At 32.6% G+C, this 27,825-nt stretch overlaps 1 protein-coding gene across 2 annotated transcripts in view; it reads left to right on the top strand.

Moving 5' to 3' along the window:
• Positions 1-27,355, top strand: part of LOC129983559 (17-beta-hydroxysteroid dehydrogenase type 6-like) — a 28,129-nt gene extending 774 nt beyond the window's left edge. The window contains exons 2-6 of one of the 2 annotated variants that reach the window (XM_056093083.1): positions 4,602-4,705; positions 10,303-10,515; positions 16,170-16,352; positions 20,499-20,631; positions 26,904-27,355. In XM_056093083.1, coding sequence (XP_055949058.1) covers positions 4,602-4,705; positions 10,303-10,515; positions 16,170-16,352; positions 20,499-20,631; positions 26,904-27,255 — 985 coding nt within the window. In that variant the 3' untranslated portion in view covers positions 27,256-27,355. Of the gene's footprint in view, positions 1-4,355; positions 4,706-10,302; positions 10,516-16,169; positions 16,353-20,498; positions 20,632-26,903 lie in introns of those variants that run through there. The other variant, XM_056093082.1, reaches the window with a different exon arrangement.
• Positions 27,356-27,825: the final 470 nt, after the last annotated feature.

The following is a 27,825-nucleotide window of genomic DNA, read 5'->3' as shown; positions in this document are numbered from 1 at the left end:
TCTTTTATTCGCGCATTTCTTCCAGCGAAAATTCATTGAATGCAAAACTTTCCTCAATGATTCCTTATTCCAATGAAAATTCAACTTCTCTCTCAATACGGGAAGTAATTTTCTTAAAGAAGGCACTTTCTTTTGCTGGACGTAAAAATCTTGAACTGTTTGACGAATAACACATTTGTCGAAGTCGTCAATTTCACAATTTCGGTCAATAGGCCTTTTACGGTGCTTTCCAGGAGTACTCAAAACTTCCGTTTTGTCCAGTGTCGAAACTTCATTTTTAATTTTCCTAATAGTGCCTTCCGGCACTCCAGTCGCCTGAGCAGCTCTTTTCATGGCTTGTGGAAGAGGAACCTTCAAAGATTTTGCTGCAGCTTCTTCGGAGCAGAACTCTGCAACATTATGCACAATTTTACGTGCTTGTGATTTTACGTGTGATCTCTCCTTTCTTAAATCGAAAAGGCATTTTAAAGGATGTCAAAATTTACGAGACAAAAAAAAAATATTAAATAATAAAATGCAGTTAATATTAACCAAAGAAAAGATTAATAAAATATAAAAGAAATAAGTTAAGCGAATATAAAGATACGTGCAACTGCGATTAAAGCGAGAAGACGAATGAGCAATAGATTTTCTGTTATCGCTTCACATTGACGCCAAGAAAAAGAATACTCCCCCCCCCAGACTTCTTTCCGATTCCACCCATTGAAAATGGATCATCCCTACCGCAACCTGTTTCTATAGCGCCCGCCGTAAACATAGACGAATGTCTAGCAGTATTCTTGTCGTGGACAGACAGTAGCTGACCCGGCAAACGTTGCTCTGCCTTATAAATTATTTCTATTGAATATTTTGGTTGTTAACGAATGTATTGTAAGTGTGTAGGGGTGGGATCTATGACAGAAAGAATGAAGCACTGTAGACGATGATCGCCGATAAAAACTAAAAAACACCAACCATTCATTTTCTCAATACAATGTATTTCATTAATGTAACGAAACTATACATTGTTTGATCTCTTAAAAGTTAAACGTAAAGTGAAAAAAATAATATATTTTTTGTCCTAAAGTATAAAAATGAAATAACGAAAATCAATATTCATTTCGAAAAGCAATTGAGTGTACGATATTTTTTCTCAGTCCGTCTTTAGCCAACACAAATAAGCTCGATAGTCTGCCCAAGCGAGAACATGCCACGTGTGAAAAACATGGTGTGCCTAAATCAAGCCGCAAACAAACATAGTTTGATCTTGCGACTTATTGATTGTCACTGCGAATGCGAATCTAATAGGAAATTGAAAGCGTTTGAATTCGATTGGCACTTCTGTAAGAATCATTGGAATTCGTGGCAGCAAAACATTTTCGGCTCGGAATTTACCATTCAAAATGGTGGCTTCGATAACGTTTTTCATCAATTTTTTTATGCCCAATCGCGTGTCATTGCACAGCCATGGTGGGTTCAAATTCCGAAGTAAAATAACCGGGGATCCAACTTTCAGTCGTAGAAGGTGTTTTGACATGCCTGGCAAATCCAGTAAGTTCAAAAACTATGATGGGTAATTTACAGCTTCGTTAGCATCGCAAACTGTATCGATCAGTTTGTTTGATACCAAGTCGACTGGCAACGACTGCTGTATCTTGCAATTTAAATCGCCGACGTCCACATTTTTGGCTGCCAAAATGGCTCTTTCTGACAGCCACGCATGATTTATGCATTATGTGCGTACATCGCGAAATATGCGGTCCATGAGAGCATTTTGCGAATCAACGATAGTGCAGAAATTAGTGGGCAATTTTATACATCCAGTATTTCCATAGACAGCAACTTTTCCATCACCGATATCTAACAATTGGGAATGTGTCAGCAGATGGATCTTGCAGCCTTTGGACGCGCGTGTTTATTTTTAGATGGACTTTTTCAACATTACGCCACGCTGGCGATGATTTCAAGCAAGCGTTGATCTCCTCATCGTACGGTGAACGTGGATAAGGTCACCCTAATTACCTAGCGTTGTGAAATATACTTTACGACCTATTCTCATACCTACCAAATACACATAAAAAAATTCATGAAAATCGGCCGAGCCGTTTCGGGGGAGTTCGAACACAAACACTGTGACATGAGATTTTTATATATTAGGTTATTAATATTATAGAGAATTTTATTTTTGTTCCTGATACTTACTTAAAATAAATACTCAATGAAAATTAATTGATGGTACTTCTCTGTCTTTGCAGTATTGATTATTCACTAATTAAAAGAACGGTTGTTAAAATATTTTGCAATATTTTTTTAAAAATTCGATCATTTTTCATAGTATGAGATTGAAAGCACATAAAATACAATAAATTATTTTTACGCATGATGCGAAAGTCATCTAGAAGGTAAGTTTCCAATAGCCAGTAAAAACAAACAAAACAACATTTAAGGGAAAGATTTATTGCAAAAGATACAACAATATTTTAGCTACTTTTCAAAGCAATAGTCATGGAATTATAATGCTTGTCATATTGTAGAATAAGTTGTATCAGGCTACCAGTGTTTTAAAAATCTATCGTCTGAGAATGGAGCGAGGGTGCCATAACCGTCTGCAGGTTTTCGTCTGTGGGACAGTGATGATTAGATTGGAATTTCTTCAACAGCAAGAATAGTTGGAAATCGCTGCGAGCAAGATCGAGGCTATATGGTGAATTATCAAAGATTTAAAAGCGCAACATTGGGGGGAGGGGATTCGTAGCCTGCGGGCGAGGTTTTCATGGGACAAAACAAAACCACTGAGCATCTCACCACTTTTGTTCTGAATTGATAATTAATCTCGATTGGCAATTTCACTTCAACAGCATTAATGTAAGAGATTGTGAAGATTACAATTATCGCATATGACAGTTGGTAGACAATAAGCAGTTAGGCATGCTAATATAGTAGGCACCTTCATCATTCTCGCCAGCTTATGTTTTCACATTTCACGCTTTTTGCAGCGCATCTTTTGGTTATATAGGAGACTTACTTTCTGGATGACTCTGATACATTCAAATTTTAATATATACAGCTTTGTATAAATAATTGTCAAGAAAGAAAATCATTTTGATTTATTTTAAAATAAAATAATAAAAAAGCAAATATGGTCACACCCAGAAATAAAACATGAAAATTATGATAATATATATTAATAGCAACGAAACTAGCGCTTAAATTTATACATCACATAGAAATTCCTTGAATTTTTAAAAATGGATGATTTTATAAGCTTTTGTGTGTGAACAAGCCTTTATTACAGCAAACAAAATTAAATAAATAACAGAACAACGACAACAAAGAAAAATCACATTTAGCCCACGTGCATCTAATTTCGTAACTCCAGAATAAGGAAAAAAGGCAAATAAATAAGCTTTAGTTCCTTTAAATGGGACAATATTAACAGTAATTTATTCCAGACTTAAAACACAAATACTGATTTTTATCAAAATAACAGTAATTTATTCCAGACTTAAAACACAAATACTGATTTCTATCGAAATATGCATTTCAAAAGGAATTTCCGTTTATATTTTTAAATATTCCTATTTTTCACTTATTTCCCAACTTTGTAATAATTATCGAAATTCGTTTAACTCTTCTTCCTTTACTAATGATACCATGGCTATTAAAAACATTTCTAATTAGTTTCGAATACATTTTAACACAATTTTTTTAGAATACGAAAAAGGAAAGTATAATGTTACAGAGCATAATTTTTTTACTAGGTATTATAACTGCAATGGGAAACTACCAAATTTAAATCTTTGACTATACATTTATTTGACACGACTTTTGTATTTGAATCGTATTTAATTTTTTGAACATGTGAAGGCAGTAGCTTTTACGTAAGAATTAATTTATTTCTTATTATTCAGAACATATACTTCTACATGATATAGAGATAACTTAAGCTAATTAAAATTACAAAAAAAAAAAAAAAATTACATTTTTATTTTATATCTTTTTTCATATTTACAACTTTTTATTTTAAAATTTTCCTCTTTATTTAAATGCGAAAAGCTAGCAATAAAATTTCCACATACAACTTAGAACATTTTTTCTCCAGGAAAAAGTACAATTTCATTGAACATTTAGTTCAGACACATTGTACTTTTCCTATAATAAAAAAAATATATATTATTAAAAAATACAGTTAAATATGTGATTTAAAATTTTATTTAATATTTACAAATATTCTTAAGAAGCTAAATTTTACAGTAAGGAACACTTTTCATTTATAAATAAGGAACACGATAATCTGGTGACCTTGCTTTTCGTGAGACAAAAGAAACAACTTAAGGAAATATTATCGAATAACAGGTTCATCATTTTTAAAAGACGTCTCTATGCAATTGATTCATAATCCTCGACTGCCTCATAATCTTTATGGAAATCACGATTGGTGTTCAAACAGCTACACTTTTAGACTTATTCTTCCATTTTTTCGGTGCATGAACTTTATCAACATTTCCCATGGATCGCGTCTTTATAGCTTGGCTTACCTGTCTTTCGTGTACCGTTTTGACTTTCGAAATTGTTTGTATAGTACTACCATTTATAAGTTCTTATTATTATTTACTTGCCAGAAATGTATTTGGTTTGATTATTGGACACTGGTTCTTTGTATTTTCCCGAGACAGTATATTCAGAAAGCGTATTAATCCAAATAAAAAGGCTGTTTTTATTACAGGTGAGTAACTCTATACATTCTCGTTCTTTTTCATCTTGTCTTATTTATTTTTAAAGCTATTTTGATTAAGTTTTTGCCTATTATTATATGCTACACTATTTTAATATGATTTCCAAAAATTTTCGAATTACATTTATTATATTCAAACAGCAATAATTAAGACGCAAACAATTAACAAAGGGTGAATACAGAGTCGCGCGGAGAATATTGTGTGCCTCTGGCAGAATTATCAAGATGATTTTGCACTAAATTTTAATTATTATTATTTTTTTATTATGTATTATTCTCTCGTCCCTAATGAACATTCTTTCTGAATTCATTCTTTTTTATAAAAACCAGTATATTTTATAATTTTTTCAATGTGCTTAATAAAATAATATATTCTTGATAAATAACATTTTAAGGAAATGCATTGGTGAAAAATGCTATACTCAATGAATTAAACGTATCACTGTAGTAAATAGTTTACAAACTGCATACATTTTCAAAAGGCTTTGGGTTATCCTTATTTAAGATTAACCTTAACTTTTAATCAGCTATAAAAAATTTATTCCTGAATTTTTTTTTCATAGCACATCATATCACTCTAACTTTTAAACTTTAACAATGCTCGTCTTTTGCTCTCTTTCCTAATTACTGGTAGAACATCAAGTTTTTCCTGGTTAACAAGAGAGAGGGGGGGGGCAGCTCAGGTGTCGTCCTTGTCATCTGACAGCGGTTCAAAATTATACGAAGTTCATCCCAAAATAGCCCTAGTGTTGTTTTAAAACGGAACGTTAATATAACTAAACTAAACTGCCTGGTTAACAGTCTTGCATAAAAACTACTATATCTAGCAATTTGTCTATTTTTTCGATAGTGAATGCTGCATAATATATAATAAGAATTATTTTCTTAGAAAATTTCAATGTGCTTGCGTTTTGTATCTTACAAAAAGCCAAGGCTACGACTCTTCGTAAAGTAAGATGTGAATTGACAAATCTCAAATATGGACGTTATGCTCATATTTTTTACTGAAGACATGAAATGTCGATTCGACTGAGAAATAAATATGGTTTAAATAATAATTATTGATGCTTATTATTTTGAGAATTTCAGTCATTGAATTATTTTAAGAGTCTTTCAGATCATCAAGCTACAAACAGTTATAAACTTTTTATATTATTATTAATAATTTTGACATCTGAAGTACAGTGGTGGCCAAAATTGTAGACACTTTTGATTTTTTATGTTTTCTAACTTTGTATGCTTACAGAAAATATAACTTTTCACAAAATGCAAACTCTTACATGTCATTTTAAAGAGAATTTAATGCTGATTTCAATACAAAAAGAAAAATTCAAATATTTGCAATACAAAAAAAAAAGTTGAGAGGCAATAATTATCAAGATACATTAGATGCTGATGATTGCAGTGAGTTATCAATACTTAGAAGAGTAACCTTTGTTTTTTATTACAGCTTTGCACTGATGTTTTATTGAGTTGACGAGAGTTTTAAGCTCCTCCTTCGTTATTGCATGATGCCAGGGAACAATGATAGTATCAATTAATTCTTTTTTATTTGATGAACGCTTCTTATGTACAAGAGTTTTCAAATGGTGCCATAAGTTTTCAATAATTTTGAGGTTAGGACTGTTTCTTGGCCATGATAACAATTCAATGCTCTTTGTACTAAACCGCTCTTTAGATATTTTTGCTGTGTGACAAAGAGCTGAATCCTGCTGAAAAATAAATGATGCGTTGTTGGGAAAGAGATCACTGTTGGAAGGTGTAAGTTTTGGCTCTAGAATAGTGTCAATGCATTTTCTTGCATTTAATGTCCCATCATAACATGAAAGAGACCAATACCGCCTGCTGCCATGCATAACCAAATCATAATACTAACTGAGTTCTTCATAGTTGCTTGAATGCAATCAGGATGTAGCTCTTCGCCTATTCTATGTCATATATTTTCGACATCACTACCGAATAACAATATCTTTGTTTCATCACTCCGTATAATTTGTGACCACTGATCACCTGTCCAATTAATAAGTTCATTTCCCCACTGTAATCTTTTTATACGCTGCTGTAAATTGAGGTAAGTTTTTTTAGAGGAATTCTACCTCTTATTCCAACATCTAATAATCTTCTCCTGATTCTTCTTGAACTGACAGAAACGCCACCATCATTCAATTGACTGGCCACTGATGACATTCTTCTATCTTGGAGACATAGCCCTTTTCTTCTTCTTTCATCAAAATATGTGGTGCACCTTTTTCAGCCATTTCCTGCTTTGTTTTTTATTGAATTTGTCCCCTGGTATCGTAAACAATATTTTCGGACTCCAGATGTAGTCATTGAACCACCCTCCTGTTTTGCAATTTGAGCATAAGAAAGATCACATTCATGTAACACAATAATCATAGTTCTCTTTCTAGGTGTCCGATCTATTCTTTTATTTGATGTCATTGCTTCTTGACTAAATATTAGAAATATTGACAAAAATTCCAACTATATATTAAAAAGTTTAACAAAATTAATAGCTTGGAATTTGATTACATAAAAAACAGTCTTCCTTTTACAGAAAAAAGCACAATAATGGCTTGTTCCAACTTTAAACATGATGTCAACTTCTGCTAGCAGTTATTATATATATATATATATATATATATATATATATATATATAATGGTCTATACTATAAGGGGTGATAGAACTCAGCAAAACTAACAGCTTTCATCATACAATGTGGGCGCGGAAAGCAAACGTCGGGCCGAGAGAGAGTGCTTCCTTCACAGAAATGGAGAATACAATAAAGACTAAGAACAACAATATGAAGACAAAGAACCTTTATTTATAACAAATCCTCAAATGAGCGACCGGCAGCTGCAATACTGGCAGATGCATTGAATCCCGCACATGTTGGAATATTCCTGGCATATCACGAACGTCTGCAGCTGCAGCGCTAATTCGGGCGACGAGGTTCTTCGGTGATGCGACGGGCGTTTCGTATACGACACCTTTTAGCTGTCCCCAGAGAAAAAATCTAAGCAGGACAAATCGGGAGAGGCCAAGAGACTGCCCTCCCGCTGCCAATCCATCTGTTCGGAAAGACAGTATCTAGGCAGTTTCGTACATTCCTGGAAAAATGAGCTGGTGCTTCGTCGTGCTTGAAACACATGATACCTCGAACATTTGCTGGTACATGTTGCAGTAAATCAGGCAACACCTGCTGGAGGAAGATAATGCACTTTTGTCCATCTAAGTGGTCTGGTAACAGATACAGCCCGATTAAATGATCGTGGATCATTCCTGACCACACATTCTCGAAGAATTTTTGCTGGCTACCACTCGAACGTGTACCATGTGGATTTACTGCAGCCCATACATGATTGTTGTGCATATCAAATACGCCTTTACACGTGAATGTAGCTTCATCTGTGAACAGGACAGATGCTGCAAACTGGGGCTGTAGTATGCTCTGTTGCATGAACCAACGTGCAAATGTTACACGGTGTGGAAAATCATTCAGGAAAATCATCAGGCCTGGATCTGCTGGAGACGGTAAACCTTTCCTCATGCAGCACACACCATACCGTCGTATAGTGGACCCCTTGCTCCCAAGCTATTGATCGTGTACTTCGTTCGGGTTGGTTGTCCCCTGCCTCCAGGATTGTCTCTACTCGATTTGTCGTTCTCAGGATCCGTGGTCGACTTGTATCTTGTTTTTCGCCGCGAAATGAATCTGTCTCCGAGATTTGCTTGTGTAAACGTTGAAATGTTTTCCGATCGGGTAGCGTCCTGTTCAGAAAACGCATCCGGTGAAGTCTTACCACTTCTCTGGCATTGCCATTTGCACTTCCATACATGAAGAGCATATCTGCCTTCTCCGAATTCGAATAGTGCGGCATCTCTGTTGAGGAATAGCGAAAGACGGATGATTTATCTACTTCAGACGAAGCGCTCTCTCGCGGCTTTCCGACTTCACATTGTATGATGAAAGTTGTTTGTTTTGGAGAGTTCTATCACCCCTTATAGTATGGCTCATTAGTTTTGCAACACCCTGTATATATATGCTGATTCGTGGCAGAATAGAACAAACGTTTGAAATTTTTGAATTTCTATTTATTTTATCCGGGAGGCAGGCATATTATTTACAAGAAGCGATGATGAAACTGACGTCCACATCGCGATACAAGAGCAAAAGAGAGCGAAGAAGACCGACATTTTTCCCTCAGTAATTTTATAAGGAGATTTTGATAGAGATTTCTTTGACACGTGTAGATTTAGGATAGGGAAATCTAGGTACCTTTAAAAGAATGTGCTACGCATTAATGATTTTTATCCCTTCACTCGGAGCGTGAGAAAAGGCTGAGATAGCAGTCCTACTGTTCTTGATAGGATTAATTAAATAAAAAAAGGTGGTATTGGATCAGGAAATAAGAGAAAATTTTAGAATGAAGTTTGTATAGGTAAAATTAAGACAAAAGAAAATTAATTAGGATTTAAATTATATATTTTAATGTTATTCGCGCGCTTTTCTCCATCCCACCTGATAACGTGACTCAATGTAATCATGCGACTCAATGAAATTACGTGACGCAATGTGTTGATGTATATTTTTCTCTGTTCTGTGTTGTGTTGTAATAAATGTGTGAGTCTAACATGGCGTGGTTATTTTGAGGAGTAATATAGTAGAGATAATTAACAAAATGGATGTGGTATGAGGAGTAAATAATCGATGTACGTCGATGTGTTGTGTGAGGAGTTAACAAATATCATTACACACACACATATATATATATATATATATATAAGTTGTTTAAATACATGTAAGCAAAAATTCCTAATCGCGTTAAATTTGACATGGCATGTAATTTTTTTTTGGAACCATTCAATTTAATTCCATAATGGCCGTCTAAAAATAATATTAATTAAATTAATTAATAATATTTAAATTAAGGGAGAGTAAATAAATTTTCATAAGATCTTTAGTTATGTTTTTCACTCATTTTTGTCTCCCGCTGTGATTAAAATAACTTCACGGTCAAATAAATATTAATATGTCCTCTTTTGCAGGTGATAGGTCTGAATTGTTAAAAAAATAAAATAATTAGTGCACTAAACATAAACTGTTATTGATATGTTTTTTTCTACCAAACAAAGATAAGAATAGATATAAATATTTTGCTATCATGAACATTTATTATCCTTATATGTTATCATCTCTTTATCAATTATCCAGTTCCTTAAGAAATGAGACTTACAAATTAGGACAAAAGGATATTAGATTGAAAGAGCCTCACCCAATGTCGTCTGGATAATCTGAAGATAGTTAGATTAATATTCCGAAATTTAAACAACATTTGTTTTTATTAAAATAAATTCAAATGCACGTCTCTTAAAAGCGAAATTTCTCTTTATATATATATATATATATATATATATATATATATATATATATATGGATGGTCCGAGACCCTCCAGCGTTGTCGCACCCCTCTCAATTGCCTATTTATTAGTCCAGTCCCTCTGCACCATCAGAATCAAAATGATGCATGACTTTAATTCTTAAATATTTAATATCAAATGAGAAAAAATTTGTTCTTTTTCTAGGATGTGATTCAGGATTTGGCTTTCAACTGGCAAAGCGATTGGACTCAAAAGGATATCACGTTTTCGCTGGCTGCCTCTTTCCCACGTCAGGAGGCGCTGCTGAGCTGAAGAGTTCGTGTTCTTCGCGGTTCTGTGCAATACACATTGATGTTACACAGGATGACAGCGTGCGGAATGCCAAGGAATTTGTGCAAAAAAATCTCGGGGATTGCGGTAAGTTATTTTTCTGCGTTTAATAAAACATGTCACAAATCCAGCAAGATTCTAGATTATCGTATTTCTTCGAAAAGAAGACGAGTTGTTATATAAAATTTTGCTCCAAGAGAAGAACAAGGGTATTGTTTTACAAGTATGTCTCATTTTTGTATGTGAATATCAACATTCATGTTAATAAATTAATGAATAATATCTGGGGGTTCGACCTTCAGTTGGCAGGTTTTTTTTCCCTTTTTTTTATTTTCTTCTTTCTTTCTTTCTTCCCTTTTTTTTTTTTTTTTCATAAAATCATGTTTTTTCGAAGAAAATATTTAGATACCAACCACACATTGATTACATATGAATATTTTTCAATCTTACTTATCTATCAGCGTTATTTCACAAAATCTTGAGGTACAACTGTACAAAATTGTGAGTGGTTTATCATCATGTGACAACAATGCAAGTATATCACAAAAATTTACGAGATAGAGCTATATGACACGGTCAGCATGAGCGCAGATAGAAAAAGGCTCTAATATAAAAAAAAAAAAAAATTCATTTGTGTGTGTAAAATCGCGTTTTTTTTTAAGGAAAGACATCGATACAGATAAACTGAAAAAGCAAAACCTTATCGTAACATGAAATTTAATCCAATGGTTAGAACCATTTCCGAGATACCCGAAATAAGTTTATATATATATGCAAGAATTGCTCATTTAAAGTTATAAAATAAGCAAAATCTAATTGAATTGCAAACGCAAGATCAAACATGAGCAAAATGAACGGGAAGCCCTAACCACAAACCCAACTCTGATACCTTATGAAGGTCATGTACAACCATATGTCAATATTTACTTATAAAAAATTATAAATAAATTCGGATTTTTTGAAAGACACCTACACAGATAAACTGTATATAATATTATGTAATAAAAAACCGTAAACTGTATGTAATAAAGCATTCTGTTAAGTGCTTCTTAATCTTTTTTCGAAGTATAGATATTCGACATGAATGTCTTGCGTTTTCGTTTCCTATATTATATTGGCTTCAGTGTGTAATGTTTATAGAGCTTTTTAATTCTTGAGGATACTAATCTTCAGACTTCTTCAAGTCAACAATTTTATTTGATTATACTGAAATCCCGTTTTGTAGAACATAAGAGATATTGAGAGATGGAGTTTGTAAAAATTTGATCTTGAATCTTTAATTTGAACTAACGTTTGAACCACTATCAAATAGCGAGAATTACTCTTGAGACGATATCACACTCCACTAACAGGTGGACGTTTGGCCTACAAGATTTAACACCCTTGAATGTCACATACCAGTCGAATGCTTATTGAAATTGGGTTTCGAACCTGAAATTCTCCAATTCAGAAGCCAAAACCTTTCCTTCAGGTAACTGTGATTTTGAAGTCAATGACGGACATTTAAACAGCAGAGATTTACCGAGAATTAACTTTGTTTAGTCAATGTCATATGGTTGATAGTAAATTTTGATAAGAAGGAACCTTAGACTTGTTGAAAAGGTCTAAAACAAAGGTAGGAAAGAAGCTTAATGTTTTCTTTCAATTCTATAATAATGAAATTAGTAGTTATGACGCAAATAAAAAAACTTTTATCTGGCTTTTCTATAAACTTATATCATTATATTGATTTTATTTTAAAACAACTATCTAATTAAATGATTAAATATCTGGTTATAATAAAAGGAAATGCGTTTGTATTGGATAGATATTTGGAATTACAAAGCAAATGGACTTCGATTTATAAAATAAAATGCGAACGGGTTTCGGTAATTGGGATTTCGCACTTCAATGGTTTTTTTAAAAATTTAATTCGAATCGTTAATAATTAAACACAATTCTGCATTTTCAGGTAATGATTATAGAAAATACCTTGATACAAACATTGATTTTCATTGTCTGAAATAAAAAAAAAGCTTACAAAGAATAATAATTATTTTGTCTTAAACTCCTTTTTCCTAATTTAAACTTTTCTTTTTTATCTTTAAAGAATATTATTAAATATGATTTGTAGAAATATTTTATCCTTCTTTATTTCGATGAAATTCAAATCCATTTCATTGCTCTCTAAAATCATCAAATCATATATATTTTTTTCCTCTTTTAAAATTATCCTCAATATTTTACTAGCAGATCTTTAAAGGAAGGTAATTTTATTAAAATCATATTTTCTCTACAATTTTAACAAATGTTTAAAAATTAATTCTTAAAATATAATCTGTAATATTCCGTTCTTTTGTTATATTGAAATACAATTTATTTTCAAAGTTAAACAATGTTTCGTCCATCCGTCTGTCTGTCTGTTACAAAGATAACTCAAAAACGCTTCTAGCAAGATGAATGAAATTTGATATACGATCTTTATATCAAATTTAGAAAATAAGTTAAAGCGATAATTACAAAACGTTGAGAGTAAGATAAATAAAATTCTGTATACAGATTAAAATCTATGGTGTAGATATTTGTCAAATTTTGAGTCAAATAAAACGATTGGTTGACTGTCTGTCGATTGGTACTTTCAGAAACGCAATCATTTAAAAACGCAATGCTTAAATATATTAAATGTTTTATGGAATTTCGTCACTATAAGAGCAGGTTTGTGCCAAATTTTTATTTTAATCTGTTGCGAAAAATTAAAAATTGATTTTTCGCAAATTTGATTTTTGGATACTAAAACGCAAATTTGATTCTTGGATACTATTAACGCATGCCAGAAACTAATCGCCAAATAACTCGCCAAGGATGGCACAATAGAATCAGAAAAAAATGCTAAATTCATGCCAAAAATTTATATTTCGTAACTACTGCATGCCAGTGCTATGTAGGGGGGTTCTCTGTCATGGCAAGTTTATTAGAGAATATACGAGAAACTTTTGGCGTGACCACTAACGCTGGTTACTTGTGTAGCGATCGAGGAGGAAAAGTTCTTTAATCATTATCCTTTTGACTTCCGTCTTTAAAATAATTCGAAGCTTTAACTATATAGAAGAAATAATCTACGATAATAAAAAGTTATTAATTGCTGAAATAGAAAGATGCCATAACTTTACAAAAATTAATACTAATTCTTATTTTCTGAAGTGTTACAGTATTTAGTAGAAAACCTGTAGTTATATCAACGAACTAAAAATCCTGCTGCTATTTTAATTTTTGATATACAGAAAGAATTAATTCCTACAATAGACCGAGAAATTAATTAGAAAATATGAAAATTAATACATAGGACATATGTTGATATTCGAATTAAATTTTGATGCCTAAGTAGAATGAAAATGCGTTAAATGTTTTCTGTCTAATGAAATATATGATTTTGATATTTACATTAAGCTACCAAAGAACTGTTAAGTAATAAGTGTAAAAAATGGGAGATTTTAAAAAAAAATTATTCTTTTATTTTGATCCAACAGAATAATAATTCAAATAATGATAATAATACATTCATCAGCTAATTTTAAAGTACATGTTAAACTAATTACAGCACATAAAAGAACAGCTTAATTTTTGGAGATTATTCTACAAAAAGTGAAAAGCAATAATATAGCAAAGAGTGTATTGGTAACAGGAGCATAACATCATATTTTCACCCCTTCTTCGTAATTAGTTTAACCCTTTAAAGGGCCATTTTTTTCTAGTCATATTATGTTAAAATTTTTTTAGGCTAGAAATTAGAATAAGAAAAGGGATTCATTTAGCTTATTAGATAAATTTAATTTGATTCATTAATTAATTTGGTAAATTAATAATTAAGTGACAAACCAAGACACATCATTTTGTGTGAGATAAATAACTGAAGCATCTAAGTTTCTGACTTTCTAAAAAAATTTGTCAGAACTTATTCCAACCTACAAAGTTTCATACAAAGATTGATAAATTTGGTGGGAAGCATACTTCCCACGGCCATAGAAAGGGTTAAAAAAAGAAATATAAATCTACTAATCATTTGTCATTAAAATAATCACAAATTCCAAAAATGTATTTTTGGAATTTATTCACTCATTTTTCTAATGCAGAGAGGTCAGAAATGTTGAGATTCGTCAAATTCACAAGTTGTCGATTGCAATAAAATGTTGGGAGAAAAAAATCACCCAATTTTTCCATTTATAATTTCAAACCAGTTGAAAATATGTGGATGAAATAGAATGCAGCTAATGAAGCTTTTTAACGCAGGCATCACAAATTAAACCAAAAAGCACTCAAAAGCCGGAAATAAAATTTCTTTTCAATTCCTAACCTTTAAATTTCTTTCATTTCAACGCAAAAATGCCTTTTTAGATCCGAACTTTCAGGAGATTGTAGCAATCGAAAAAATGTTGAGGTAGAAGTTATTTGTAATGATCATACGATAAGTCACCAAATAAGAATTATATTTCTAACTTCAATATTAAAAGAAATTATTGGAAAATGTAAATATCACATTATAACAATGACAGAACATTTGACTGAAAATATAATTTCCATCATTATTAAATATGGATATAATTCAGTTAAAACATTGATTCAACTAAAATCAATTGGATTTTTTGATGATAACAATATTTTGTATACTTTATGAAACAAGAAAGTAAAAAGAAAATTCAAAGTTAAACGATCAGACCAAGATTAAAAACATACAAAGATGCATAGGTTGCTAAACAGGTGCTGAAATAAAAGTACTGGAAAATTAATATTTTCTAATATGAAGCTATTTTACACTAAGCAATATTATAACATCAAAATTGATGTTTATATTCAGCACGTCTCGTGGACATACCTGAAAGTCTTAGAATTGTTAGCCGTTTTCAGAACAAGAATTCTATTATGGCTCTATTCTCCAATGCCAATCAATGGGAATTTGTCCCTGAAATCAATCGATAAAAAAGTAACAATAAATGTTAGGTTTTATAATAATACATTTATCGCCACATGCTGATATATTATATAAAAAAATGAAAAGAAAAAACTGGATATTTCAACAAAATTCTGTATCTTCATTGCAACCAAATCAATACAAGTCCTGGTACATGACAGTTGTTCGAATTTTACAAAGCAGGAGGTTTGACTATTTTTTTCTCAGGATCTAAATCCTTAGATTATTGCATATGGAAGATTTCAGAAATTAAAGTAAATGTTAAGTAGCACAAAAACTTTTAACTCTCTCAAAACTTCAATATTGCTTGAATGGAAATTTTCCCCCTAAGCTGATTCATGCGGCAATCGGATTGTAGTATATACGATACTCTTTATTGTACTTATGATTTCTTATTTTATATCTTTAAAACAAAATGATTCAATATTAGTAACAGTATTTAATATCCACCCTGTGTTAAAAGCAATACTAATGCTATTAATATGATGGCCAGATAATCGTCGAAGGCTGTTAATAATTGAATAATTAAAGCAAAATATTAATCGAAATTGAGACTTATTTTTTACTGTAAGATTTTATAATTATTTGTTATAATTTATTTATGACAATTGTTTAATAAAATGTAAATGAATACTTGCATTACTGAACACATAAATCAATCGATAGAATGTTGCTAATATATATATATCCTGTTCCCGCCATTTTAAATACTGACCAACACGTGGAAATAAAATTTATTTATTTTTTTAATTTACATTTGCGAACTTTTTCAATAACAATGTCTCCTATAATCTAGAACTTTGGGCAGTTGTGAACAATGCCGGTGTGTACAAAGGATTTGCTGTGGAGTTCACCCCAATATCTGATTTCGAGGACATACTTCAAGTGAATACTTTGGGACAAGTCAGAGTGACGAAAGCGTTTTTATCTCTACTCAGACAAAGCAAAGGCAGGATTATCAATGTAAACAGCGTAGCAGGTAAGGAAGAATATTTTACATGGAATACTTTAAAAAAAAAAAAAAAAGCTTTGACACTTTTATTTGTATTCCAGAATATCTGTACTCTGTTCATATACCACTGATAGAAAAGATTTAGTTTAAAAAAATGTTTCTGTGCTTTCCTTTATTATCTTAAAAAGAAAATAATGGGCTGAGAAGACGAAATAGGACCCATGAGAAAATTTATTTAGCACTCTCCCCGTCCAAATTTAGTTGTATAATTTGCCAATATCGTCCATGATAAAATAAACGATATTCATGGGTATATTTGTTAGTGAAATGATAAATGCTTTTTCCTTGAACTTATTTCAAGTTATATTATTGAATAATATGTTGTACTTCTTTTACACTCTTTCGCAGTTTAAAAATGATTTTTTTTTTCTTTTCCTTTTTTACTTTCTAATATTCAGTCTTTTGAATCATCTAAAAAATACTCCACCCCATTCAAAATGTTTAAGATATATTTTGTTGCAATATTTTATTTTATTTAAAAAAATTATTCTTATTGGTAGTTTTTTAATCTGAGGTTGATTTTTATCCAATATCTTTTAATGTTCTAATTTTATTATTATACTTTCACAATATACCTAAATGTTGATTGAGTATATGAAAATACTGTTAATATTCAGAAATATAACCTTTTTGTTGACTATGATTTCAATGAGTTTATACAGGGTGTTGCCGAATTCGACGGGCAAATTCAGAGGGATGATAGTAGGCATCAAGAAGATAAAGAATCACCATACAACATGAGGTCCCAAAAGACGTTTGATAGATGAAAATCGCAAAAATATAGTTGTGTGAAACTGTTGGAAACTGCAAAAAATTAATAAAAAAATAACAAATGATGTTTAAACTATGAATTTTTTGAGATCAAATTCATAAAAATGTTTTTCATGCTAGTAATATGCGTATTTGATGATCTAGGGGGTCGTAAATTACTGAAAACGAAAAAATAGTTTGGAGCCCATATTTGCAAAAATATTTAAACTTGAAGAAAAATAAAAGCTTGAAAATCTACGGAATTTTGTATTCCATAATTTGATATAAGCGTGTAATATGAGAAAGCTTTAAAGATATTCAAGAAAAACTAAAATGGGAACCAGAAAACATCGCTGCAACATCAGTACCGATGTTCGCAGAGAGCACTGTCAAATTCGAAAAAAATTCAGAGCAAGGATAATAGACATTAAGTAGATGAAAAATTACCAGAAAAACAGGGTTGCAGGCAATGTTTTTTCAAACTACTTCAAAATCACAAATCGGGCGGAGTTCGCACGTAGGATGCTTGATGCCACACAGGATGATACACACTTTTCTGCAAGAGTTTTATTCTCAGATGAAATTTGCTTTACGAGATAAGGTGTCTTCAATACGCATAATGCGAATATTTGGTGATTAGAAAATCCCCATATGACTATCTCGTCGAATTTACAACACAAGTTTGATATTAACATCTGCGCAGTCTTTTATTTGGACCGTATCTTCTGCCCGAAGGCCTGCCTCAGCGGCAAAAAGTAATTTGTTTTTTCCCAGCACGTTCCTTCGGATTTACTGCAGGGAACAACGACAATTTAGTTAATGTATGATGAAGCGCCAGCACATTTTAGTTACACATTAGATTTGTTTGTGAATGAAGTATAACGATCATCCATTCTACAATGCTCATTAATGAATACTTACTCTCTGCTTTTATTTTTCCATAACGCATGAAAAATTTGCATACGAGAAGGCTTTTTCTCGATTACCTTGTTAATCGAGATGTTCCTAATCCTCGCATTCATAGGGCCATTCTCTTCGAGTGACTCATTGTCTTTTCGACGTCCGTTTTTGTGATTTTCATGGAATAAACGTTACCTGCGACCCTATGTTCTCTGATAATTTTTCATCTCCTTAATACTTACTATCACTTCTCTGAATTTGTCTTTCGAATTTGACAATATTCTCTGCGAACATCAGTACTGATGTTGCAGCGATGTTTTCTGGTTCCCATTTTAGTTTTTCTTGAATATCTTTAAAACTCTCCAATTCTCATACTACACGCTTATATCAAATTATGGATTATAAAATTCCATACATTTTCAAGCTTTTATTTTAATATTTTTGCAAATATGGGTTGCAAACTACTTTTTCGTTTTCAGTCATTTACGACCCCCTAGGGGATCAAATCGGCATGTTACCAGCATGAAAAAAAAAAAAAAAAACTTTTAAGAATGTGCTTTCACTTAGAAAAAAATTATAGTTTAAACATCATTTGTTATTTTTATAAATTAATGTTTTAGTTCCCCAACAATTCTCCGACACTCTATATTTTTGCGATTTTCACCAATTAAACGTCGTTTGGGACCCCATGTTGTATGGTGATTCTTTATCCTCCTGATGCCTACTATACCCCCTCTGAAATTTTCGGTCGAATTCGGCAACACCCTGTATAAATGAGGATGTACATGGAAGCTTTTGTGAAAAAAGAAAAATCGGCTTCAAAATTGAAGACCTTTTCTAAAACTTTTAATGTGTTGCAACATTTTTTCATAAATGTTCTTACACATCATAATAATTAATATTCATACGCATTTAAGGGATTACTACTTTAAATTTCTTTTTGATTTATGAAATTTTAAGTTATGTTTAAGGCCTTTTTAGTTCCAATAGTTTTATATATAAAATGAGTTAAAATTCTAGATACGTACTTAACCCTTTAAAGGGCCATTTTTTTCTAGTCATATTATGTTAAAATACAGGGTATTCATTAATTATTGTCGGGGTTTCGTACCTCATAACTTTCGAATAAAAAATATTACGCAAAAACCGATTACGTATTCGTAAATTACAACTCAAAGAATTTTATTAATGATATTAAAGTGTAAAACAAATGCGCTAAGATCGCATTGTTGCCAAGTAGAATTCTTTGAGTTGTAATTTACGAATATATAATCGCCTTCAGCTGAATGCCTACAAAGTGCAAATTGTGCAAGCTTTACACTTTAATATCATTAATAAAATTCTTTGAGTTGTAATTTACGAATACGTAATCGGTTTTTGCGTAATATTTTTTATTCGAAAGTTATGAGGTACGGAAACCCCGACAATAATTAATGAACACAATGTATTTTTAGGCTTGAAATTAGAATAAGAAAAGGGATTCATTTAGCTTATTAGATAAATTTAATTTGATTAATTAATTAATTTCGTTAATTTATAATTAAGTAACAAATCAAGACACATAATTTTGTTTGAGATAAAGAACTGAAGCATCTAAGTTTCTGACTTATTAAAAAAATTTCTCAGAACTTATGCCAACCTACATAATTTCATACAAAGATTGATAAATGTGGTGGGAAGCATACTTCCCACGGCCCTAGAAAGGGTTAAACTAAATCTACCATTGATACCTAAGTTATGATATTATACTTCATATTAGACATTAGAATTAAGTTTTTATGACATTATATTTTAGATTTCAAAATCAGGATTCGTCAAAACTACTTATTTAAACTTGTAAAAGGCATAAATGTTTTTTTGTGCGTGTGTGCTTGAAGAATGAAAGGGATTGAAATTCCATAGATAAGCATTCAAGAAGATAACATTTTAAAAAAATTATTCCATTATTGAAAAAATTATATATATTTCATTCCAGCTCTTTATATTTTGTTAAGTACCGCATTCGCTTGCTCCCAGACATATACTTTTGTGAATGGATTTCATTCAAACTTTGAACTAACACTACAAATTTAGTGTAAAGGCCACATACCATATTTCATCCGACTACTCAAGAGTTTTTTGTTTTTTTTTCGATATCACCTTCGCTCACACACGTCGTAGACAAACGTAATTAATTCCAAAGAGATAATTTTTGGATTCAGAGTTCTAAAACGTGAAAATTTGTCAAAATGTCTAGTCCGATTTTTTTTTTTTTTTGACTATTTTAATATTTTCTCTTTGTATACCTGATACGAGAAGGAAAAAAAAATGCCTCTTCTTAAATTCTTAGACTGAATTTTGTTGTAATAACTGTACTGAGAATACGTGCCCTGCCAGCCTCATCTTTATGGCGGCACTGTACTAAGCAGATAGTACAGATTTTCAAATTATATTTTTAAGCAGCGGTTAAACTTTTCTTTTCAGGCCGTACGGCAATTCCTCATTTGACATGTTATGCAATGAGTAAATTCGGTGCTGTCGCTTTCACCGAATGCCTTCGACGGGAAATGGACCCGTGCGGCGTTAAAGTCATTTCCATAGAACCAGAACTTTTCAGGTAAGTATCCTTTATATAATTAGTATTGTAGTAGGATTTGAAATTAAATATGTATCTATTTTAGTACTCATTTTTGAAATATATTTTATCTTCTCAAGCCAAATTTGAACAAATTACAAAAATTACGAATGTCTTGAATTGAGGACTCCGTCTTATTTTGAACTAGCCGCCTTTGGCGACCAGCCGGTTCGCCAATCTTAATGTTCGTTAAAATTTTAATAATTAAATATTTTATGCAATTCCTACTTTAATAGCTTCTTCATCAAAATATTTTAAAACTTCAAATTTTCAAGCCTCCATGCATCCACGGAAAGTTAGTTTTTAATTAATAATTAAAATTCTAATTAAAAATTCGAAAAAAGGAACCCCTGGTGCACATTCCCGACCTCCAAGGTATACATGTACCAAATTTGGTAGCTGTAGGTCAAACGATCTGGCCTGTAGAGCGCCAACACACACTCATTGAGCTTTATTATAAGTATAGATATAGATAAGGGCTGAAATATCTCCTATTCAATGCACGCTTTTTTTCCGAATGGATAGGAAAAAAAAACAATGCATTTTCTTTATATCCCAATAATAAGCATGCTGATATAAAGCTTTTTTAAATTATTATATTTCATTATTAATCTCTTTTGTCATCAATCAAGATTTATTTAACCTTTCCAAATGTTCAGGTTTATTTACAGGAATATCGAGAGTTATCTACGAAATTCCAAAATTTTTTATACTTTTGTAAAGTGGTGTGTCGTGGTTCTAAAATCTCTGGAAGGAGTCAAATCTTTGGTACGCATAATTAGCACAACTTCTTCTATAAATATTTTTTGGAAACAAAATGTATAATAATAATAAGATAGATAATATATTCCAGAATCAGCTGTATACTAAACATATTAAATGTATAAATTTAGTCATGTAAATCAACTTTGATGAGCTACATCTTATCACAGTAAAAGAATATGCTATTTTAAATTAAACATGAACAATAAGTTTTGTTCACGTTTTTGAGTGTTCTGATTGGTTAACAACGCTTGCAAATTGCAAAATTTATCCAGTTGTTAAAGTTAGGGATTATGTCAAAGTTTTATTTTGCGATGTATCTTGAAATTTCAGGATGGTGGATGTAGAACTCAGCAAGTTATTAAGGATAACGTAGCTGGAGATAAAGAGCTTTCATATGAAACAAAAATTGTCGTAATCGATGCAGTGATTGTGACTCGGACACGGTAAGATTTTTTGCGATAGAGAATGTGTAGTGAATTAATATTTTGAGATTTCTCTCAAAAATGGGGAATTTTGGTGGACAGGTGGACATTGATCATATATTTAGAGACCATAAATTTTCATATTAAATAAAATTTTGCGAAATCGATACAATAACGTGCGGATCCATAGACCATGCATCCGTAATCGATATGGGAAAGAATGATTGCCTCGTAAATATGGATTAGGGAGGCTCGCTCTGCTCCCCAAGAAGTTCTGGAGAGGACTTTTAAGATGCCCAAGGTTCTCTGACATTTCCTTCGCAAATACAAAACATGCGGAATGAAGGTGAGTTTGCGGTCAAATACGACCCCCCAAAAAACGTATTTCATCAACAATTGGAATAGCATGGTTACGAATATGAATATTAGGTTCTGAGTGAATATTACGTTTTCTGCAAAAGTGCAGGCCCCGACTTTTCTCTGGGAAAATGGTGTGCCCGTTTTCATCACACCATGTTACTAGTTTGTTGACTGCATTTTGAAGCTGACTTTCAATTAAATGTATATTACTTCCTTGGCATGAAATCTGGAGATCGTCAACGTAGAGGCTTCTATGAACAGATGATGGCAATTGGTTTAAAATTTGACTCATATGAACAATAAAAAGTGTGACACTGAGGACACTTCCCTGAGAAACACCCTCAGCTTGAATAAAGTTGTTAGAATTAAAGTTCCCCATGCGAAATCTAAAAGTGCAATATGATAAAAAAAAAGTTTTTTTTTTTTTTTTTTTTTTAAATATAAAAATGGGCAACAAGTTACCTCTAAAACCGAGATTGAAAAGTGTTAAAAGTATACTATACCGCCATGCGCGGTCATAAGCTTTTTCGATGTCAAAGAATATGAAGACAATGTGGTTCCACCTTAAAAATGCGTTGCGAATTTGAGTTTCCAGTAAAACGAGGTTATCAAAAGTAGATCGACATCGATGGAAACCACTCTGCAACGGGGAGATGCATCCTTGTTTCTCCAATTCGTATACGAGACGTACATTGATCATCCGCTCAAAAGTCTTGTATAGACAGTTTGTCAGAGCTATTGGTCTGTAGTTCAGAAGGTTTGATGAATCCTTGCCAGCTTTTAGAATAGGAATCACAATAGCTTCTCGTCATTGTACAGGGTATGTCAGCTCAATCCAAGTTCTGTTAAATAACCTTAACAGGTTGCAAAGGGAAGTTTTGCCCAAATGGCGAAGCATGTTATAAGTGATACGATCTGGTCCGGGACTTGTATTATGGGCTTGCGACAAGGCTGTTCCCAATTCCGACATCCTAAATTGACAGTTGCATTGGAAGTTTCTTCGGGCATTAAAATGCAGTGGCAACCGTTCCGCGCGATTCTTAATTGCCTTAAATTCAAGACTATAAGAATCAAATGCAGTAACTTGTGCAAATGCTTAGCCGAGAATATTGGCAACATCTAATGGGGATGAATACGATATACTTCCTGTATTTAAAATAGGAATGGAAGATTCACGATAAATCCCATTAGCGAGCTTGACCTTATTCCACAACATCTTACTTGGAGTCGAAGATGTGATGGACGAAACAAAATTAATCCACGATTCCCTCTGACTACGACGACGAATATGACATGCAAGAGCTTTGGCTCTTTTGAAAGCTACTAAGTTCTGTGTCGTTGGGCACCTTCTAAATTTGTTCCAAAGTCTCTTTTGGTTCTTATAACTGTCTCGACAGGCTTCGTTCCACCACGGTCTACGAAATTTTCTTACATGTGGGGAACTCTTTGGAATACTATTTTTAGCTGCATTCATTATAACATCAATGACAAAGTTTGAAGCTTCCGTGATGTCAACCACATTCACCATATTCTCAGTAATAGCAGCCAGCCTTGAGAACTTATCCCAGTCTGCACGATGAAATAGGAAACGCGGAGAACATGGATTCCCAATGCCGCTATCAGCATACCAGACGATAATAGGAAAATGGTCACTATTATATAAATCAATGCTGACTTCAAAGGTCAAAAACGGCAGGAGTTCTGGAGAACATATGGTCAGATCAAGGTTGTGGAATGTACGTGTGGGTTCATCGAAGTAAGTCTTCTCGTCATTATTGAGCAGACAGAGACAGTTAATAATAAACTGATAGATCTGCGCCCATATACATACACCTCTAGAACCATGATGACCATTATCTGCATCTTTCCGCACACAGTTGAAACCGCGCACTTTGAGTGGGATGTTAGGTGTCATAAAGGTTTCCTGGACACCAGTGCAGACAGGATGAAATTTGTTAGTAATTGTCTTGATGTCAGGTAATTTGGTTTTTCTGTCTAAAAGAATTCGTAGATCGGAAAATATTCTTATTTTGAAAGTATTGTTCTTTGATTTCAGATGGTATTGCAATGCTTGATTTTTAGAGAAAAGTGGCGAAAATTAAATTTGAAAACATTTTGGTTTAATTATTGAATGGATTTTTCACTTATCGTTACGGTTGCGAATACTATCATTAAATATTTTTCGAGAATCAACAGTTACAAAGTAAAACTCTCATTCTCTCTCTCTCTCTCTCTTTTTTTTTCAAATTTAATTCTTATCATTTTTTTGAAAATCGTTCATTCTTACATCATTTAAAATTAAACTTCTTTTGATTAGGATTATTTTTCGTTTCCAAATTCTGATAGATAGAAAAATACTTTTTTTTCAATAAAATCGAATTTGTCAACAAGCAAGGCAGATATAGATCTGAAATTTTCACCAAATCCTTCCTTTTGTGTAACATGCACTTATGTGAAATTCAAATATGTATATATAAAATGAAACTCTCGTCATGTTGTTTCGAAACCTCATTTTATAGGAAGCTTTAATTAATACCTATAACATTTTTACTTGATATTTTCTTCTAAGAAAAAATAGCTTTTTTTTTTTTAAACACGAAAAAACCGCAGTCCCAACTTCCATTCTTTCCTCCAATCTTTATCCCTTAACATATTGACGTGAAAATTTAGAAATCTTCTTTAGATAACAACTCAAAACAATAAAACTGTTGTTATGGATTTTTTTTCACTTTTTTTTTATACTTTTCAAAACAATTAGTTTAGACTACAATTTTAAAATTAAAACCAGGATTAAATCGTAATAGAGAGCTTCCAGTAAACAACAAATCACTAATAAAGTCATTCATATGAACAAAATACTACAGTCAATTTTTCAATAAACAAAAATAAGAATAACCTTTAATATTGTTACAAATCTGTAATTTTGCTACCCGGCACGAATAGTGTCATTCTGGGAAAAACTGTTAAAACCCTTTGTAAGATCTGTCCTGCGCGTTGTAATAATTCAGCTTCTTCCCTGCTTGACTATGGTGACGTTTCATTTAATTATGGACGCTAATTAAATATGGAGCGTTTCCCACGCTCCATAATTAGCATCCAGACAGCAGTATCAGCAATGGCGACGCCCTACCGCACTGTAAGTGCTTCCAGAAGTGCCAGGTGGTCAGCCCCTTTAAAGTAAGGACATTTGGGCAATTAGTGCGAGTCCAGATAAGGGACCCCACCTGCATTGTATTTGAAACAGATGTAAAACTGCATTCTCTACATTGTGGAGGGTGGCTCCCCAACGGATTCCCACGGTCGACGGTAGACCGGTGAAGTTGTTGCTGAACGACTATTCGATAACCGGGAAATTGGTCCGATGTGAATGAGGGTGGGAACAGGATAAAAGTGGGAGGAGAATTGTGGAGAAGGAGGCAGAGAGCGGATTGTCCGACGAGAATTCCACCCGAGAAGATTCAGTGGATCCCTGGAGCTACGTCCTGTTTGCGAGAACGCTAAAGAGTTGGCTAGCTGTTCCCTAGGGAGGTTTCTCCGAAAGAATTCGAGGAACTATCCTTGTTGTGTCGAATAAGAATCATTTAACCTAGAACTCATTTAACCTAGATGATGAACTGTAATTTTATGTTTATAAAGCTGTAAATAAAGAATTTTATCATAACGCTACCTTTTATTGGATCGATACTTTACAGCGTCAATGACCTGAGAGCTTGGCGGCCATTTGGCGACAAAATGGATCATATTGGAAAGTTCGAGAAGTTTCACGATCCATCCAGTAATAACCGAGATACACTCAGATACGCCCTGATTGGTCTGAAGATTCTAGCCCCGCCTCCCGGAACTATAAAAGACGAGCACTCTGAAGCTGAAGAAGTTGAGTGTATTGTCTGAAGTCATGTGTGAGAGGAGTCGGAGACGCCGACAAGTAAAAGATTTGGACAGGATTAGACAGCAAGCAAGCAAGCTGCTGAACTAGCGATTAAATGTGTTGCGATTGATTAGCGGTATTTGTAGAAGAAAAATTTTGTAACAATATGCATAATATTACAACATCTTTATTATCTTGAAACCAACAGGAGTGGTTTTCTTAAAACTCTTTTCTCGAACTCTAATAAAAGTGTTATCACAGAGAACGTCTTGCATGTCATTGGCGTATAATAGTTACGAAATATTAACCTTTGGCATAAATTTAGCATTTTTAGTGAATTTATCTGGTCATCCTTTGACGAGTTATTTGATGATTAATCCTTGGCATGCGATTATTAGTATCGGAAAATCGAATTTGTTTTTAGATGCTTTTTTCCTAACTGATTGAAATAAAAATCTGATATATTTGTCATTGTGACTTTGAGTTATCACATTTATATGTTTCTAAAATATTTGGTGAATCCATTATTGGATTTGACTCAAAATTTGACAGGGATCTAGATTATAGATGTTAATTCTGTGCGCCAAATTTTGTCTACCTAGCTCTCTTCTTTTTATAGTTACCGTGCCCAATTATATTCGAACAGTCGGATAGACAGACTTCCTCTGAGCGGTATTTATATGTATATGGGACCGTCAGCAGAAACTGTTATAGTGAAATTAATTCTGAGATGAAATCTTTTAATGTTTTACTAATTTTCTTAAATTCATTTCTTGGCTTTTTTTTAAAAAATATTGTACGAATTTTTCTGAAAACGTATTTTAATGCTTTCATTTTAGAACTCCAATGAGCAACATTGAGAATCTCACCAAGGAACTGGTGAAGACCCGAGCTAGTATGGAAAACGAATTCAAATCCAGTTCTGGCAAAAAATTAATCAAACAAATGAAATTTCTACATATGTGTATTGGCAAACTAGCTTCGCCAAATACGCACCATGTAGTAAATGCTATGGAGGCTGCTGTGAGTATGCAACATCCTTGTCCAGTGTATGTGCCTAGTGGCAACAAACTGCGACAGATCTTTATTTATTTTATTGAATGCCTACCTGACCTTTTCTATGATTTTGTTTTCAAAATATACAACAAGGCAGCACCAGTCTTAGAACCACTGGTTTCTGCGTTCTTGTGACATCTTTCGCTTCTAACAGGAGAAAAAGATGGTGATCTTATAATTAGTTTTTCAATGTGGCAAACATATTGTATTTATTAAAAAACATTTTTTCCCCCTTCATTTGATTCAGTTTCATTCTTCAGAGAAAAGCTAAATTTTAATTACAGAAGATACAATTTGTCAGAATTCAGGAATATACAATGTGTTCATAAATTCTTGCCGCCATTTTCTAATCTCATAACCTATGATTAAAGTTCATAATAATAAATGTAACTTCTTATTTTTAAAAAACAACTCAACTTCTTTTCAATAACAGAAACAAAAGTAATTTCCACATGGTAGCCTTTTTCCTACATGTAAGCCGCTGATATGGAACTCGGTTCCTTGCAAATTTTTATGGCTGCCCTATAGTTATAGCGGTATCACAGTGTGAAAAATGAGATATTAGAATTCAAAATGATCTATGTCCAAAGACAGCTATGTGCGTATTGTAGATCTTCGATGCAAAATTCGTCTCCACAAGTTCATTTCTGAAATATGCAGAAGCCAAAAATCGTATAAGCTCTCTAAATCAATGCAAATCTCAGG

This window comes from Argiope bruennichi, chromosome 9, assembly GCF_947563725.1.
Source record: "Argiope bruennichi chromosome 9, qqArgBrue1.1, whole genome shotgun sequence".
NCBI lineage: Eukaryota > Metazoa > Arthropoda > Arachnida > Araneae > Araneidae > Argiope > Argiope bruennichi.
Note: the sequence above shows the minus strand (reverse complement) of the source record. Positions and strands in the feature narration are given on the sequence as shown.